This window comes from Lepidochelys kempii, chromosome 4 (genome assembly GCF_965140265.1).
Source record: "Lepidochelys kempii isolate rLepKem1 chromosome 4, rLepKem1.hap2, whole genome shotgun sequence".
NCBI classification, from domain to species: domain Eukaryota; kingdom Metazoa; phylum Chordata; order Testudines; family Cheloniidae; genus Lepidochelys; species Lepidochelys kempii.
The window spans coordinates 52,974,719-52,994,431 of NC_133259.1; the positions used below are offsets into that span (position 1 = coordinate 52,974,719).

The following is a 19,713-nucleotide window of genomic DNA, read 5'->3' on the forward strand; positions in this document are numbered from 1 at the left end:
TGTGAGTAGGGTTAGCTGACTTGATTGCAAAAATGCCTGTTTCCTCTAGATTAGCACTTCCCCTAATGGGAACTGTAGCAATAGGACATTTCATAGGGTGCTACCTGGTGTGCTGCACTGTCTGGCTTGATAAGGTCAAGGGTTTTTCTATATCAAATGGTAGAAGTACAATTCTAACTGGTTTCAGAGTAGTAGCCATGTTAGTCTGTATTCGCAAAAAGAAAAGGAGTACTTGTGGCACCTTAGCGACTAACACATTTATCTGAGCGTAAGCATAAGCTTTTTATTTCACTGTGTGCTTTAAAAATAAAGTAGTTGTCTGTCAGTTCAATGTATCTTGAGGATCTCTGTTTGTTGGGATTTCTTATTTTTGCTAGTTTTGTTTTCACCTGCTTTTTTAAAGTTTACCACTGAGTTGCTAAGGACATTTTTTTTTTTTTAAGAGAGCCTTTCCCCACTAATAATAGAAATAAATTTTAACCTCTAACAGGGTCTTGGAAAGACACTGCAAACGATTTCTCTTCTTGGGTACATGAAACACTACAGAAATATTCCTGGCCCTCACATGGTATTAGTTCCCAAATCCACTTTACACAACTGGATGAATGAGTTCAAGAGATGGGTACCAACACTCCGAGCAGTTTGTTTGATAGGTGACAAAGACCAAAGAGTAAGTATGAGACACTATTGCATATTCATATTTTTCTTCTCCCCTGCCCCAAAGTGTTTATATATGGTAGACCCAACATATAAACTTGCTACCTTGTTATGTTTTCTAATCAACAAGTAGCTGCTGTAGATTGTTCAGGAGGAAGACTAATGCTTCCAGAAGTAGACGCCACAGAATTTTCAACTTAGGCTCAGAAGTGCTCTGTATTAGATACTAGATGACACCCCTTTTTTTTTTTTGCAAGCAAACAAAAATTGACAAATGAACATATAAAAGTATACAAATCTATTCAGTAACTTGGACTTTTGTTGGTCAATATAAGACCTAAAAGGGATGCTATTATTTGAAATCAATTTAAAAAAAGAAAAGTAATTTCAAGCACTCCCTGTCCTCTTTAATTTCCTCATTGAACAAGGGTGATTGGTTTGCTGCTCTTGATTTGAAGGGTGCCTACTTCTGCATAGACATCCATCCTACACACAGAAGATTCTGGAGATTCACTGTAGGTCAGGACTACTACCAAACCAGAGTGCTCCTCTTCGTCCATGCAACATCGCTATGGGTGTTCACAAAGATGATACTGGCAGCCCACTTCGGCTGCCTGGGCTCATCAGTTTCCCCTACCTCAGTGACTGGTTACTAATGGGAAAATCTAAAGAGGTGCAGATAGCAAACTGCTCCCTACTCACTCTTGCACTCATGGGGACCTTGAGCAAATGTAGAAAAGTCTATTTTAGTTCCCCCAAGGACTATAGACTTTATTGTGGCAACCCTGGACTGTATTAGTGCCACGCTTACCTACCTCAGGACAGATTCCAGTTCATAAGAATCTCATCACTCCACCTCAGCTGCACCCGCAGATGTCTGTTCATGCCTGCCTCCTCCTTTTAGGCCATATGGCTTCATGTACTTGTGACACCCTTCACAAGACTTTGCCTTTGATGTCTGCAGGGTTCGATGCAGATAGTTTACATACTGAGTAAACAGTTTGGACAAATTAGTCTTGCCACCCCACAGAGTGCAAGTTTCCCTCTTCTGGTGGGAGAACAAGGAAGTAGTGTGTATATGTGGTTCCCTTTGACCCTCCTCCACCTACAGAGAGATTGATCACAGCTACTTCCTTACAAAGGATGGGAAGCTCAATGTGAATATGTAGCACAAAGTATATGGACGCCCTCCCGCCAAATTCCAGTTGCACAGAAATCTCCTGGAGCTGTGGGTAGTCCATGAAGCCTGCAAGTGGTTCATACCATTTATTGTAACCTTGCATGTCCAAATCATGTCTGAAATGGCAAGTGTTCTGCATCAATAAACAAGGAGTAAGGTCTCCCCCTTTCTTTGTATAGAAGAAGTCACGCTTTGGAGCTGGTGTATTTTCTCTTGGCAGAGCACCTCTCAGAGATAACCTCAAGAGGCACTTCTCCAGGGACCGCGAATGGGAGCTACATAATTCAGTGGTTCATAACATATTTCAACAATGGGGGCCCCTATCTTGGAACCTCTCTGTGTGTCAGGAGAACAAGAAATGCCCAATCTACTGTTCTGGGGGGACTCAAGGTTAGGGATCCTGAGGAGACTCTTTTCTACTACCATTGTTGGAACAACTAACATATGCCTTCACACCTCTTCCACTCTTACCCTGGGCCCTCAGAAAGATCAAGCAAGTGGGAGCCTTGGTGATGCTTATTGTCCCAGATGGCCCAGACCATTCTGGTTTCCTGACATTCCAAATGTCAGCATGTCTATGCATCCGTATCCAGCTGTTCCTGGACCTATTGACCCAGCACAAAGACATCCCAGTCCAACTTTCCTTCACCTAACAGCCTGGTATTTGGATGGGCAAGAAACCTAGAAACGACATGCTCAGAAGAGCATATCTTTAGTAATAGGAAGGCGTCAAACAGGAATGTGCTATATTTCAGAGTAGAAATGATTTTCTGTCTGGTGTCAATACTTTCAGGTAACACCAGAAGATTCCAACATTCCTGTCACCTGAAAATATCTCCTGTCCTCAAAGACTTCAGGTGTTTCTCTTTGCTATCTCTGTGTGCACATAGCAGGTATCAGCATTTGTTCCCTTTGGTTGACAAACACTCTATCCTTACCCATTCTGTGACAGGTACATTGTTAGAACTTTTCCCCTGATATTGAAATCTATCCCGACTTGGGACCTCAGTCTAGTCCTATCAGCATTAATGAAGATTCTGTTTGAACCCTTAGACATATGTTCCTTAGCTCACCTATTGATTTGTGGAGGCTATCACTACAGCCAGAAGAGTGGGTGAGCTGGGAGCCCTTGTGGTTAATCTGTTTTACACAGCCTTCCATAGGGACAGTGTGTCTCTGAGATTACACCCGAATTTCATCCCCAAGGTGATCTCAGAATTAATTTACCGGTCTTCTTCCTAAAGCTGTATGTCATCAATGAGGATAGGAAGCTTTGCTCTCTGGATGTCGGTTGAGCGTTGACACTACCTGCAAAGGTCTAAATCCTTTAGGAAATTATCTAGATTATTTGTATCCTTTGCAGAATGTGAAGCTATCTCATCCCAAAGACTGTCCGATTGAATTTCAGGTTGCATGTTGCTCTGTTATGAGTTAACAGCAATTCCTCCCCTAAAGAGTGTGAGGGCTCACTCACTTAAAGCTCAGTCTGCATCAATAGCGTCAGTTTGAGAAGTCCCTCTCCTGGAAATCCTTAAAGTGGCAACATGGGGCTGTGTTCACAAGATGTTATGCCCCCAGTGCAAGCTGGTACAGCATGGGTCCTTGCACCCTCCTACTCAATGAATACTACTTGTTAACTCACCCACAGTGGAATACAGATCAGGACTATCACTCAAAGAAGAAAGATTATGTACCTTAGAGTAACTGGAGTTCTTTAAGATGTGTGGTCCCTATCTGTATTCCGCTACCCGCCATTCTTCCCCTGTTCTTTGGTGCCATATCCTAGGGTTATTTTGTGGTCAGAAGGTACTAAAGAGGCAGCTGGTCTGTGCTTCCTCCACCATGACCTTGGTTCAGAGCACGAGGAGGAGAGGGGCCTAGGCATGGATTAATGTACGCTGGTAGCGAGAATCTTCTGGTCTCAAGAGCATGCACACTGGTGGTGGATTAGAGGATAGGGACCACACATCTCGAAGCCCAGTTATTGTCACATAAATAACCTTTCTTTTTGAATTCTCCACTGTTGGGCTGTATTGTAGTCCCTAGATGACTGCACTCAGTAGCTCATTTTTTTTTAAATTAGCCTAGCGGAGTCACAGCTTGGATTTGCTTTACATACTCCAGACCCGTTATACTCTAATCTAGTGGTCCCCAAACTGTTTACCTCACACCTCCCCTTACTTCTGTCCGCACCCACCCCCAGAGCCAGGAGCATAACCGCAGTTCCAGGAGGTGGGAACGCGGACAGGAGTAAGGGGGCCGAGACTGGGGCCACAGCTGGGGGTGGGGTGGGAGCAGAGCAGGGGCCGAGGCCAGCAGCCACAGTGGAGCACAGATCCCTGGGTGCAGGGCTGGTAGCCGGCGTTGAGACCAGGAGCGGAGTTTGGTGGTGCTCCCCCGAATGTTCCTCTGCACACCCCAGATTGGGGACCATTGCTCTAATCCAACTTGAAAATATTGTAACATTACTGGTGTTAGTGCTCCTTTACGATTTTTAACCTTACAATTTACCCATTCAAAAACTTTTGCGCCTACTCTTCTGGTAAAGACTGATATCTGAAGCTCACTTTTCTTCCCCACTTAAAAAATGAGATATTGGCACTTGTTCAGTCTAGTGAATCTCTAAGACTAGAAAGCACATCTGTTGCATTGAGGCTACAATGAATTTTATTTTTAACCCCTAATTTTGCAATGTGAGGGGGAAATTTTGTTTTGAACACTAGACAGAATATATTTTGATTTGATTTAATTTAGTTATGAGATATGGTAGTTAATCTTCAAGAACTAAGTTTTTCTTTTTCTTTCTTTCTAACCAGGCTGCCTTTGTCCGAGATGTACTGTTGCCAGGAGAATGGGATGTCTGTGTAACATCATATGAAATGCTCATTAAAGAGAAATCTGTGTTCAAAAAATTTAACTGGAGATATCTAGTTATAGATGAAGCCCACAGGATCAAAAATGAAAAATCAAAGGTAATTTAGAATTTACTCAAAGTAGACATTTGCATAGATTACAGATCTTTACAATAATACAGTCTTGATAATTGTCTTGATCTTTTTCAGTTGTCAGAAATTGTGAGGGAATTCAAGACGACAAATCGGCTGCTGTTAACTGGAACTCCACTTCAGAACAATTTACATGAACTCTGGGCACTTCTCAACTTTCTTTTGCCAGATGTCTTTAACTCAGCTGATGTAATGTTTTTTATTTTTCTTTAACTGAGTTTATTTAATTTTTAATCTGCTGACTTGAGAGAAATACAAATAACTTTAATAGAGCTGGTTAATTATGTTGTGACTGACAGTCCATTCATTTCTGGTTGTTGAAAGGTATAGTATGTAGATGAATTAATCCAGTATATTGTCCACTGTAAGTTGTTTTAAACATTATTGTCCACTTAGCACACACAGTGGGTGTTTCAGTCACTGCGATTTGATACTCATTTTCATGCTGATGATTTTTAAAGAAGGATTCTGTACTGTGGTATCTTAAATGACTAACTTTTATTATCTAATCAAATTTTAAGAATCATTTTGTTATTTAGTCTTCACATCTTGAAATTTAGTTAGCAAGATTTTGATTCCATATGAGTTGGGAAAGCCAATGCAATTGTGTAGTGCATTCACTGCCAGGCTTGAGTGCCTTGTGCTCACATCTGATGGTGCTGCAAAGGCAGTGTATTTAAGTCCAGATTCAGTAAGGTTGTTTTGCTTAAGGTTATGTGCTTTTGCTTAAGTACTTAGCTGAATTGGGCTTTAGCCCCTGTGGGAGAAGAAGCTTTGCAATGTATTCAGGTAGCGTGCATAGCTTCCCACCTTTTCCATCCATCAAATGCTCAGTGGCATCCAGCCAGAGCGGATAGTGATATTCTTACTATAGAAGATCTGACTGTGGTTGCTCCCTTCAGCAGAAAAGAGCTGGTACATTAAATGTTACTATGAGTGTACCGAGGTCTTCCATAATGACCATGAGAAAAAATGACCTTCATATTGGAGCAAACAAGAAACAGCACTTTGATTCCAAAAGCAACTTACTTGGCTGTTTGCTTTCTGTATTTTTCTCTTCTTTGATTTTGAACAAACTGTCTTCCTCCTATATCAGCTTCTGTTGTGAAGTCATCCTGTTTTTGTGGACAGGGTGTGGAAATAAGTATAGTGTCAAAAAATCAGCATTGTAACTTAAGGGTGAGTTATACAGTTTTTGTACTGCTATAACCATATTACTGACATAGTTAAAGCAGTACAACCTCTTGGGGGGGGATTCAGTCGTATCTAGTATAAATGTGCTTATATTATTATAGCTGATTACATATCAGTATACTTAATTACTGACATTGTGAAATTTAAATTGAATTTGTAACGGTCATGTGGTGAACTACTTTCTTTATTGCAGTAGATTAACTTTCTTGGTGTAATAAAATGATTTCTATATATAAAACATTTTATTAATATAGGACTTCGATTCATGGTTTGATACAAATAACTGTCTTGGAGATCAAAAGCTGGTGGAACGTCTCCACATGGTAAGGTGTTGTTTTTTTTTTGGTGTGTTTTTTGTTTTGTGTGTGTCACGTTCATATAATGTTGAATGAGTATTATGTCATTAACCAGTCCACTTGTTCCAAAGACTTTTCTGATGTCTTTGCTCATAGAACATTAAAGAAAATATCCTTATTCCAAAACATATACTAGACTTTTAGACTATTTTTCAGAATAATTGCATCCTGACTTCAGTGATGCAAAGCATGTATTTCGTTCTTAAATAGGCCTGGTTGAATAGCTTTAAGCCCAGATCTTACATTTTGAAAAAGGTATACAAATTCCAATATAAACAGGTATTGTGTGTGTTCAACCCCACCCCCCATGTTAAAAGATTATTATTAAGATTGCAAAGTCAAGCATTCATATTAGGAAATGCTTGAATTAAGGTTGTCTGTACGGCTTTAATTGAGTTCCCTTGTGCATATATATTGTGATACAGTCTTTAGTTAGAAGATCACATACTGTTTTTTCCCACAGAACCCCTGCCTCATTCTGTGCACAGGATGGATGGTGCTAATTTAATGAGCAGCTATTTAATAGTTTGTTTTCTTGTCACTGTTCAAATATGTGGCCCAATGCCTTATTTACTGAACACTCTCCTAAACCCCTGTTCTGAAGACAGAATTTATTCATTTCCTCTCGCTTTTGTATGGCACTTATCTCTATAGTATCTGAGTGCTTCATAAATATTGGTAAATGTATTTTCACAACATCCCTGTGAGATGTGGGAGTATTAGCCATATTTTGCAGATGGGGAACTAAGGTACAGACAGATTATAGTCAAAAGTATCCTGTAATTCTGGGTGTATAATTTGAGATCCCTATCATTCTGAAAAATCAGGTCCTTAGCATTTTATATGTTCAAAGCACAACTCCCATATTCTTATGATACTATTCTCCTCTGTAGGCCTGGCTCTCTGTTCTTACTAACTCTCCCATGGTGCATCAGTCTCCCCTTTTGATGAGGGTAGGTGATGCATTATGATGTCCCATGGCTGCAGTGCAGCGTGGGACATGACATCCAGCTAGGGAGGAAATAGAGACATTAGACAACCAACTATAGGTAGTATGAGGCACTATGGGGGCATATCTGAACTGAAGTATTTTATTTTTGGCAGGCAAACAATTTTCTATGGAAAACAGCCACTTGTGAAACATTTTTATTTAATTGAAAAATCATTTTTTTTGTCAAGACAGATTTGACAAAAAAATTTCACCCATTTTGAGTTGTAATGTAAGTGCATGAGAAACCAGAATATGAAACTGACCCTAAAGAAACTGAAACTGGTGAATCTAAATCTTTTTCCAGCTTGAATCATATACATTGAAAGTACCAGAAACACTAAAATGTGAAGAAAATTCAGAAAAGTAAGGTGTTCCTACTCATCTTGTCTGGCACAGATAACTCATACCACTCGGCGGGAGTCGGGGGACAACGACAAAACAAAATTCTTGTGAGATCATCTCTGAGAGAGTTAGGGCTTGATGGGCAAAAATGAGTGTGGGCATCTCCAGCAGCTTTTCATATCAGTGATGCCACTTTGATTTGTGGGGCATCCTAATGCAGCTTGGTTATCTGTTACTGCTTGCCATGCTTGATAACAAAAACAGAGGTGGGGCATTTGGATCATAGCAATACTGGTACTAACCATGCTAGTATTTCTTCCTTTTCTCCCTGTGGCTCTCAAGATGGTCTGGTTTGGATCCTTCAGAGGAAACTCAAACGTGTTCCTCTGGAAGATAGCTGTCTATGTGTTAATCATTTTTCTAGAGGACCTAGTTATGTTCTGGAGTTTGTTCCTCCTAGAATTTCAATGAAACATGGCTTTAAAGTACCAATGGATTCGTTTTCAGAAATGTATTCAGTGAATCTTCTCTATTTTATTGATAGCTCTTGCTTGTCTAGGAAATAAGAAACATGAAAGACTTTAATTTCTTGCTTTATTTGAAACTCAGTTTAAACATTCAATCTTCTCCAGGTGCTAAGGCCATTCCTCCTACGCCGTATTAAAGCTGATGTAGAAAAGAGTTTGCCTCCAAAGAAGGAAGTTAAAATTTATGTGGGTCTAAGCAAAATGCAAAGAGAATGGTAAGTAATTCAGGCATTTGTCTGTACTACTGTTAAAGCTGACTAGAAATCTGCTGTCTACAACTGAACTAATTAAACTACAACTTCTGCAGAAAAATGCTGTTGTATTGTGCAGAACCTGATTTAATTGCTTATGATGCAACCAGCTGGGAGGAATTTAATGTGTTTCCTTGTGATAGCTTTACCTAATAGCTAAGTTGCTGTTTATGCAGTCATCAGTGAGCTCTTCTTATGGAATGGGGGAAGGTCTGCTTTTGAATTCTTGCTTTATAACTTATACAATAAGAGGGCCTTTACATAATTTAAGTATCACTTTCAATTATAGGTATACACGAATCTTAATGAAGGATATAGATATATTGAACTCTGCTGGGAAGTTGGACAAAATGAGACTGTTGAACATCCTGATGCAATTGCGAAAATGTTGCAATCATCCTTACCTCTTTGATGGAGCAGAACCTGGTCCACCTTACACAACAGATATGCATTTGGTTACCAACAGTGGCAAAATGGTGGTATTGGACAAATTGCTACCAAAGTTGAAAGAACAAGGTATGACTCCTATTTCTTTCCTGATTTGTTTGAATCATTTGTCTGATTTCTTGTCTGAGTCATTTGATTTTAATAGATGGAATTTAATCTCCAGATGTATTTTCTCTGTAGATCATAGATGTTGTGGAGGGTAGGGTGGCCTCATAGGTAATTGGATCACAATCCATTAAAGGTTTTATAGATCAGGATCAGGACTTTGAAATCTGTTCTTCAGTTAAGTGGGGGCCACTGAAGCTTCAGTTGGTCCTGAATGTAGTAACCTGTTTTCTCAGCAACTGGTGCCAAAAGCACATCACTGTGGAGTTCTGCTAACTATACTGGCTCTCTATAAGATACCAGATCATATTCAAAACCTTGGTGTTAACCTTCAAGGCCCTCTATGGAATTGTTCCAAGGTACCTTGGAGCATGTCAGTCTCCCTTAATGGCAACATTCTCAGGACATATGAAATTCAAGGGGAAGCTTGTGAAAGTGGGGGAACTATGCTTTCTTGGCAACAGGGTAAAGGCTCTGGAATTCATTACTGCAGGAGCTCAGATTCACTACAGATATTCCTTCCTTCAGAACAAAGCGTAAAATTTACTAATTCAGTTAATGTTTTTACAGACAGACCTAAGCACAGCAAAGGAGGAGACAGTAGAAAACTTAGGGGCAAGGGAAGATGTTAAAGAAAAAACAGCCATAGGTAATAGGAAGTAAACCTAGGCTTAGTCCTTTGGCCTGTATTTTTTCTTTATCCCTTGGGAGATATTCAGACACTATAGTGATGGATGCCATAAGACAGGAGATAGGAGTTAACAAATCAAAATGATAGTGTTGGCATTTTTTGCTTATGAGGCTTGTTGCTATATACTGTTTCATTTTCAGCTGTCATGTGACCGTTGCCTTTAGTCCTAGAAAAAATTATCTGGATTAACTAAAAATGGATTGCAGTGAATAGGTATTTATCCAGTGTAAAGGGTAAGCATCATAACTAACTGAACATGGAAGAAATAATGGTGGCAATTTTTTTTGCCATTTATGAACACCATAAACAGGATAGGGAGTTTGCAGTTCTGTTGTGTTGCAGTAGAGCACATTCTGGACTTACTTACCAAGACCAGCATTCAAGTGGGTACTTGCCTCTCAGAGGATTTATTTTAAAAATCTGTTTAAATCTTCATACTTGTTAAATGCTTTAATGTCCCAAATTGCTCAGTTCATCTTTAAATTTTAATTTTCAAGTATTTGCACAAGGGTATGGGGGGAATGGCTTGATTTTAATTACACTTTTTTAATGAAAAGGTGAATCAGTGGTGGTTTCTATTGAAATCCTTATTTAGTGTGTGCCTTTGTGTTTTAAGTTGTCCTTGTATAGAACTTGCAGTAATGGATCAATATCATTTTCACATTAAGGATGAAGAATTTTTAAACAATATTGATATGTCTATGATAATGCTATGGACATTTATTGAGTAAAATATTGAATAGCAATATCTGACTATTGCAGGTCAGCATTATATATGTATTTCTGTTGTTCCATATTAAATGAGGTGGTTCTTCGAGTGTTTGTTCACATCAGTTCCAATCAGGTGTGCACACGTCGCATGTACAACTGTCTAAAATTTTTCCCTTAGCAGCACCTGTCGGGTCAGTCATGGAGCCTCCTGGAATGGCGCCTTTATGGCGGTCAATATATGATCCTGCCGACCCGACCCACCCTTCAGTTCCTTCTTACTGCTGGTGACGGTCATTGAAATAGCATTCACTTGCCTCACGAGTTCTTCCCTTAGCTTGTTGGTTAGGTCTATAGTTTAGCATAGGTTTCACTTCTTAGTTTAGCGTAATTTAGAGTTAGGGCCCGGGGTTTCACCCTATCCATTACCTTCCCTCGGGATCAAGTGTTTAAACTGTGTGGGACCTGCAGTAAGCCCATGTCAACAGGTGACCCCCACGATGTATGCCTGAAGTGTCTGGGGGAAGAGCACCAAACAGACAGGTGCAAAATCTGCAGGTCCTTTCCACCCAGGATGAAAAAAGAGCGGGACTTCCATCTCAAACAGCTTTTGATGGAGTCCTCTCTTTGTCCTCAACCTGCCTCTGAGCCTGGGGTCCTGGCGCTGAGCTAATCAGTGCGCAGCACTCTGGCCTTGGTGCACAATACCGCAGTGAGAACAGAGTCCAGAGATCCTCGGCACTGCTCTCCAGCTCTCCAGACTACCTGGCACCGTTCGCACTTGTCAGTACCGGGGAAGAAAACTGACAGAGGCCACTCACAGAAGCCGAAGGTGTCTCACCCTCTGGGTGCATCAGCAGTGCGTCCTGGGAAGGAGCACTCTGTACCCAAGGGTCAAGAGTCAGCACTGTTGATTTTGGTTCCCTGACGGGGGAATGTTGAGTCTGGTGCCCAGTAACTCCCTCAGACAGGCAGTGCCAGGTGGAGGAATTGAAGTTACCCTCCTCCCCGGACACTTTCAAAGCTGACAGGGAGTTGTGAACTGATGGCACCGCAACTCCTGGTGGTCAGGGACCAGCCCCCTTTACCTCCACGCCTGGCACCATCTACAGGGAAACCAGCTATGATGCGGCATTCTCCTCCTGTACAGTGCCGTTGTCCTTGGCGCCGCTCCCGCTCGCCATCTCCCAGGCACTGGCAGCCATCTCGGGACCCCTTACACTTCTCCCTGGTGCTGCCCATCGGCGATCCCCGATGCGGGGACATTGGCACTGATCCCCTGTGCAATACTGGTTGGTGCTGCCATGCTCGTCCAGGTCCAGATCGGGGTCGTTGGACTCAGATGCGGAATCATTCCACTGCTGCCACAGTGGGCGCTGTTCCCACAGACGTAGGAGCAAGACACCTGTGGCTTGGCCTCCGCACTGGCAGCCTCAGCTGCAATGGGCCTTTTGGACCCCCGGGCTTATTGCCAGGTCCAGGATTTGTTCTCCAGGGACTCTTGTTCGGTTGTCTCTGAAACCAGAGCCACCCCCACCACCTAGGGATCGCCCAGCCCCTAAGGGATCAGAGACTGCTACTTTCTGTGAGCCGGTGGCCCAGGTCATCAGAGGTTGCCACGGTGACCATATCGATTGCGGACCAGGCTACGGTTGCAATGTGGGTCAGCCCACAGGGCCCAGATATCAAACAGGAGGAGGCCAGAGAGTTTGAGGGACAAGAGGACCCCGTGCCACTCCTAGCCTCATCATCCTCATCCCCGATGAGGCAGTGGCAGGGGCCTTGGCTTCTGGACCTCCACCGATAGATCATAGGGCATACCAGGACCTCCTGTGCAGGATCGCCTGCAACATGGGGTTGCAGGCAGGGGAGGTTATCAAACCCTATGGTTGATATCCTAACACCAGAGGGCCTGCCCAGGGTTGCTCTGCCCAATTAAAGCTCTACAGACAATGTAAAAATGCTCTGGCAGACCCTGGCATCCATTCTCCCCCTCCCCGCCCAACTGCAAGGGGCGTCGAATGCAAGTACTTTGTCCCGTCCAAGGGATAGGAGTACTTGTTTCCTCAGCAGCAGCCGTGTTCCCTGGTGGTCACCACTGTTGATGTGAGAGAGAGAGAGAGAGACGGGCAACAGGGGCTGACTCCAAAATCAAAGGAGCCAAAAAGGTTAGACCTATTTGGTAGGAAGGTCTATTTTACTGGGGGCCTACAGCTGAGGATAGCTAGTCAACAAGCTATCCTTAGCAGATATAATTTCAACTCGTGGGCCTCGGTGTTTAAGTTTAAGGAGCTTATACCATCAGACTCCAGAGCCGAATTTAAGGCTATCATTGAAGAAGGAAATCAGTGGCAAGGACCTCCCTTCAAGCTTTTCTTGATGCGGTGGACTCTGCCACTCACACAGTTTCGTCTGGTCGAGCCATGAGAAGGGGTGCATGGGTGCATAGCTGCAGGCGTCTGGTCTACCTCCAGAAGTGCAGCAAACCCTGCTGGACCTTCCGGGGCACAGAGTTATTCTCAGACCAGACTGATTTTAAGTGCACAGCTTAAAGGACTCTGGCAATGATGAAGTTGCTGGGGATGCATACCCCAGCAAAACATTTCAAGCTTCAACAACGGTTCTACCCTCCTCATCCCAGACAAGACTTTTACAGGTGGCTAGAAATTTTAGGTGCAAACCAATCCACTCCCAGTCAGGGCAAGGCCAGGGCCCAACCAAGCCATTGTCTGGCTCAAAGCAGGCCTTTTGAAAGTGCACCTGAGGATGGCATACCCACCATGGCACCAGATCTTCCCCCTTACTTTTTGAATTGCCTATCCCACTTCTACTGTGCATGGTCCCAAATAACATCGGACCAATGGGTTCTTCACATGGTAGAGGTGGGATATTCTCTTCAGTTCTGCTTCCTTCCTTCCCTCCCTCACTCCCTCCTCAGGGACCCTTCTTACGAGCAACTTCTTATCCAGGAGGTGTAATCGCTCCTAGATGTAGGGGCAGTGGAGGAGGTTCCTCAGGAGCAAAGCAGCAAGGGATTCTACTCTTACTTCCTCATCCCCAAGGTAAAGTGGGGGTCTCAGACCCATTTTACATCTGCGTGGTTCATGGTAAAGTTGAAATTCCACATGGTCTCCCTGAGCACAATTATCCCTTCCCTTGATCCGGGAGACTGGTACGCCACCCTCGACATGAAAGACGCGTAGTTGCACATAGCCATTCAACCTCAGCACAGACAGTTTCTGCGGTTTGTGGTCAGCCATAAACGTTACCAGTTCACGGTCCTCCCATGCGGCCTATCGACTACGCCCTGGGTATTCACCAAGTGCATGTCGGTGGTAGCAGCCTTCTTCCACAGGAGGCAGGTACAGGTATATCCCTACCTAGAAGACTGGCTGCTGTGGGGCCGTTCCAGAGAGCAGGTGGAGTCTCATGTCCAACTAGTCAATCCATGTTTTAGAGACTAGGTCTCCTCCTCAGCCTGAACAAGTCAACCCTATCACTGACCCAGAGAATAGAATTAATCAGGGCAGTGCTGGACTTGGTACAAGAGAAAGTGTACCTACCAGACACATGATTTCAAGCCATGGCAGGCATCATTCAGAGCCTCATGCAGTACCTGACCACTATGGCGCAGGGTTGCTTGGCCCTCCTTGGCCACATGGCAGCCTACACTTACGTATCAGGCATGCCAGACTCAGGCCACCCCAAGTGTGGCTCACTTCTGTATGTCGCCCGTGGCGCAACAGGCTGGACTCAGTACTTATGTTGCTACAAGTACTCCAGTCCCTCCAGTGGTGGCTCGACCTCCGTACAGTGTGCGAGGGAGTTCCTTTCAACAACCCACCTAGACCCTAATAATGGACACGTCATCGTTGGGTTGGGGGGCACGCCTGGGGGGCCGCCAGACGCAGGAGCTGTGGTTGCAAGATGAGCTCTCTCTTCACATCAATATCAGGGAGGTCCGAGCAGCACGATTGGTGTGCCAAGCGTTCCAGTCCATACTACAAGGCCATTGTGTGGCAGTGATGACGGACAACGCCACTGCCATGTTTTACATCAACAAGCGGGGGGGAGCGTGTTCCTCCCCCCTATGTGAAGAAGGCCTTCAACTTTGGGAGTTCTGCATATCCCACTCCATGCACCTGGAGGTGTCCTATTTCCCAGGAGTGCAGAATGAATGAGCGGACCACCTCAGCAGATCGTTCACAATCACGAGTGGTCTATCTGACCCGATATCAAACACTCCATCTTCCAATGGTGGGGATTTTCCCCAAGTCAACCTGTTTGCCACCAGGAACAACAGGAAATGCCCGATGTTCTGCTCCTTTCAGAACCACAGCCCAGGCTCCCTCTTGGGTGCATTCCTGCTACCCTGGGGAGACGATCTCATGCACAGGGTACTACTCAAGATCTGCAGAGACAAGGCAAAGGTAATCCTCCTTGCTCCAGTGTGGCCCCATCAGCACTGGTACATCATGCTTTTGGAGCCATCAGTGGACCACCCAATAGCTCTACCACTCTGCTTTGACCTAATCACACAGGGCTATGGTTGCCTTCACCACCCAGACCTTCAGACCCTCCATCTCATGGCCTGGAAGCTTCATGGTTAAATCCGACAGAACTCCTGTGCTCAAGTCCTGTCAGGAATGTCCTTCTTGGTAGTAGGAAACCATCCATCAGGGCCACTTATTTAGCCAAGTGGAAAGGGCTTACATGCTGGTGTGAGGAGCATCCTATAGCTCCCTTACAGGCATCAGTTCAGCTCATCTTAGAGTATCTCCTACACCTGAAACAATAAGGCCTTTCACTGTTGTCTATTAAAGTACACATCTCGGCCTTCCACCTGGGAGCGTCTGGCTGTTTCGTATTCGCCAATCCCATGGTAGAGTGTTGCTTGAAGGGGCTGGAAAGGTTATACCCACATGTTTGTCAGCCAGTACCCGTGTGGGACCTTTAACCTGGTATTATCCGGGCTCTTGTCGTCTCCCCCCAGCCCTCCCCAAGCGATTGGCAACTTGCTTTTTGCTCTATTTGTCCTGGAAGGTGGCCTTCCTGGTCGCTATCACATCAGCTAGGAGGGTGTCTGAGTTGAAAGCACTAACTTCTGATCCACTTTACACAGTCTTCAAGGTGCAACTCAAGCCTCACCCAGCTTTTCTTCCCAAGGTGGTATCTCGTTTTCGTACCACGGAAGATATCTTCCTGCTTGTTTTTTATCCCAAGCCTCATATCAGTGCCCGGGAACAACTGCTTCATTCACTGGATGTTCAGAGGGCGTTGGCATTCTACATTGAGCGCACTAAGCTGTTCAGAAAATCGAGCCAACTGTTCATAGAAGTTGGAGATCGGATGAAAGACTCCTGATCTCTTCAAAGTGTATTTTGTCTTGGATCGCAGACTGTATCCACACATGCTATGAGCTGGCCAAGGCCCCGGCTCCACCTATTACAGCAAACTCCACAAGAGCTCAAGCTTCTTTGGTGGCATTTCTGGCCCAAGTCCTGGTACAGATTTGCAGAGCAGCTAGTTGGTCATTGGTGCCTACATTCACCTCTCAGTACGCCATCACCCATCACGCCGGAGACAGTGCAGCCTTCGGCAGAGCGGTGCTCCAATCAGTAGTTCCTTGACTCCAACCCCACCTCCAGGGTAGAGTTTGGGAGTCACCTGATTAGAATTGAAGTGAACAAGCACTCGAAGCAAAAATGGTTACTCACCTTCTCATAACTGTTCTTTGAGATGCGTTGTTCGTGTCTATTCCAATACCAACCCTCCTTCCCCTCTGTCGGAGTAGCCAGCAAGAAGGAACTGAAGGGGGGTCGGGTCAGCAGGATCATATATTGAGCGCCATAAAGGTGCCACTCAAGGGGTCTCCATGGCCAACCCAACGGGTGGTGCTAAAGGAAAATTTGCCGACTATCGTCCATGCAACATGTGCACACCTGATTGGAATGAACGTGAACAACCTGTCTTGAAGAACAACGTTTACGAGAAGGTGAGTAACTGTTTTTAGAACCTTAAATGTCAGTTCTTTAATACAGCAACTCCTCGCTTAAAGTTGTAGTTATGTTCCTGAAAAATGCAACTTTAAGCAAAATGATGTTAAGCGAATCCAATTTTTCATAAGATCTAATGTAAATAGAGGGGGTTAGGTTCCAGGGAAATTTATTTCACTGAACAAAAGACTATATTTTATATATCTGTATATTAAAAAAATAGTCTTTTGTCCAGTTTATTTCTCTCTCTCTCTAACATTTAATACTGTATACAGCAATGATGATTGTGAAGTTTGGTTGAGGTGGTGAAGTCAGAGGGTGGGATATTTCCCAGGGAATGCCTTACTGCTAAAGATGAACTAGCACTTGGTTGTTGTTAACATAGCCTCACACTCTGCAAGGCCGCACAAATCGAGGGAGGGGAGACAGCATGGCAAACAGACACCCTGTGTGAGAGAGAGAGATGCGCACTGCCCCTTTAAGTACGCTTACCCCACTCTAAGTAGATCAGCAAGTTGAGACATCAGCTGCAGCCAGCAAGCTCCCTCTGTTCTGAGCCCTGTTGTCTCCCCTCCCCTTCCCCTCACCGCTCTATGGAGATGAGGTAAACAGGGGGCAGGAGCAGGGGAACACCCCCCAGCAAGCAGGAGACTCCTGGGAATGGCTCCAAGGCAGAGGGCAGGAGTAGCATATGGCAGTGAAGGGAGGGACAGCTAAACTGCTGGCAATTGATGGACAGCTGCTGCATGGGGAACTTAGGGGAGCAGGGAGCTGATGGGGGGGAGCGGGGGGCTGCTGGTCCACCCTGGTTCCAAGCCCCCACCAGCTAGCTCCAACGGGCTGCTCTTTCTGCAAGCAGTGGATAAAACAGGCGGCTGCCAAACAATGTTATAAGGGAGTATTGTGCAACTTTAAACGAGCATGTTCTCTAATTGATCAGCAATGTAACAAGGAAACAATGTTAACTGGGACAATTTTAAGTGAGGAGTTTTTTTAATCTAGATTAGATTTTAAAAAATTTGTTTTAGTAATATTTTTCAGGTATCATTTTATCAGTTTCTCACATTTTGAAAAAAGAAAAGGAGTACTTGTGGCACCTTAGAGACTAACCAATTTATTTGAGCATGAGCTTTCATGAGCTACAGCTCACTTCATCGGATGCACACCGTGGAAACTGCAGCAGACTTTATATACACACAGAGATCATGAAACAATACCTCCTCCCACCCCACTGTCCTGCTGGTAATAGCTTATCTAAAGTGATCATCAAGTTGGGCCATTTCCAGCACAAATCCAGGTTTTCTCACCCTCCACCCCCCCACACACAAACTCACTCTCCTGCTGGTAATAGCCCATCCAAAGTGACAACTCTCTACACAATGTGCATAATAATCAAGGTGGGCCATTTCCTGCAAGGCTGTTACTCTGAAACCTGTCACATTTTGAAATAAATGTAATCTAACTAGATGCCCACGTTGATGAATTTTTACAGGTTTAAGAGTAAATAAAACCCCCAAAGCTAGTGTTTATATATAAATTCTTAGCTATTTATTTGTTGAACAATTTTACTTTTCACCTCTAATAGGCTCACGAGTATTAATCTTTAGTCAGATGACAAGAGTACTAGACATTTTGGAAGATTACTGCATGTGGCGAAATTATGAGTATTGTAGATTGGATGGACAGACACCTCATGATGAGAGACAAGTGAGTTAATTAAAATAAAAATTAAATAAAATTGCGTACTCAAAATATACAGTTACATTGACTACTTTCTTATTTCTACAGGATTCTATTAATGCATATAATGAACCTGACAGCTCCAAGTTTGTGTTTATGTTGAGCACGCGTGCCGGTGGTCTTGGAATCAATCTGGCTACCGCTGATGTCGTAATTCTTTATGATTCAGACTGGAATCCACAAGTAGATCTTCAAGCTATGGTAAGAATTCCAAGCCAGAAATATCATTATATATCAAACTTGCTTTTCTTACAGAACTGCCATACAAATGTATATATTGCATTTCATAGTGCCCTGGGTTTGGTTCTATATATACTTTGGTCCATTTTAATTCAATAGTGCAGTCTTTTTAAAATTAAGACTGATGTCAGCTACTCTTGGAGCACAGAAATTAAAAAGGGCACAGCACTTAGGTCAAATTTGGCCTAAAACTTAAAAAAGCCTTAATCTGTCATTTTAAGACATTGGAGTAATCATCACTATTATCTCTTGAGTTGAATCAGCTTTTCTGTTACTAACTTGCATTATAGGGGCACACATGCTTAATCTTTATATCCAAAAATGTTGCTTCTCAGTCTTTGATCTTATGGAGATAACAATGTATTGACTTACACGTTACAGAACAAGAAAGTCAATATTTTTAAAACTTTCATATTAAAGGTATAAATTATAAAATATGTATGTACAAACCAGATATCTGTGTGCACATTGGCATGTTGAAAATCTGAGGATTTCAGCCAGGCTGCAGATATTTTCAGATATGCTTAATAAAGGTTGTTCAAAAGAATGACACAACAAAGGCGTAACAGGAACCAATGGATGGAAGTTAAAGCCAAACAAATTCCAGTTGAAAATGATAGTTTTTTAACAGTGATGGTTCAAAGTAAGACTTGAAAGCAAAGCCTCTCTGGAAGATACTTTAGTCCAACACAAGTTATTAAACTCAATATAGGGATAAGTGGGTGAAATTTTCTGAGCTGTTTATATACAGGAGATCAGACGAGATGATCTAATCTCTTTTGGCCTTAATATTTGTGAAATATCTGTTTAAAATATGTATCATGTCTTTTAGGCAGGAATCTTAAGCAAAGTGCACTGTTCGCTGTGCAAGAGACCTCATTAAATAAGCTTCATAGTGCCAATAACAACTTTGAGCGGCCATGTCAACTGGATTTATGAAAGGATTTTAACTTGGAACATAGGGATTTTTTTGTTTTTTTTCCCCCACAAACAAGTATGGTGATAGCTACTCTCTTAAAACCTGATTTAAATTCAAGCAATAATTGTATGTATTTTGTATTTCAATACAAACACTTTACCGTGCTATGTTAAATGACATGAGTATTTCATAATTTTATGCATAGGACCGAGCACACAGAATTGGCCAGACAAAAACCGTTAGAGTGTTCAGATTTATCACAGACAACACTGTGGAGGAAAGAATAGTGGAAAGAGCAGAAATGAAACTTCGTTTGGATTCCATAGTCATTCAACAAGGCAAGTGTATTGACAGCTTTTCTACC

General features: G+C 43.2%; 1 protein-coding gene across 1 annotated transcript in view; it reads left to right on the forward strand.

Moving 5' to 3' along the window:
- SMARCA5 (SNF2 related chromatin remodeling ATPase 5) overlaps nt 1–19,713 on the forward strand; it is a 44,515-nt gene that overhangs the window by 9,451 nt on the left and 15,351 nt on the right. The window contains exons 6-14 of the mRNA XM_073341228.1: nt 491–670; nt 4,654–4,809; nt 4,900–5,031; nt 6,291–6,359; nt 8,358–8,467; nt 8,793–9,019; nt 18,036–18,157; nt 18,239–18,391; nt 19,555–19,691. Of these exons, the coding sequence (XP_073197329.1) occupies nt 491–670; nt 4,654–4,809; nt 4,900–5,031; nt 6,291–6,359; nt 8,358–8,467; nt 8,793–9,019; nt 18,036–18,157; nt 18,239–18,391; nt 19,555–19,691 (1,286 nt within the window). The remainder of the gene's footprint in view (nt 1–490; nt 671–4,653; nt 4,810–4,899; nt 5,032–6,290; nt 6,360–8,357; nt 8,468–8,792; nt 9,020–18,035; nt 18,158–18,238; nt 18,392–19,554; nt 19,692–19,713) is intronic.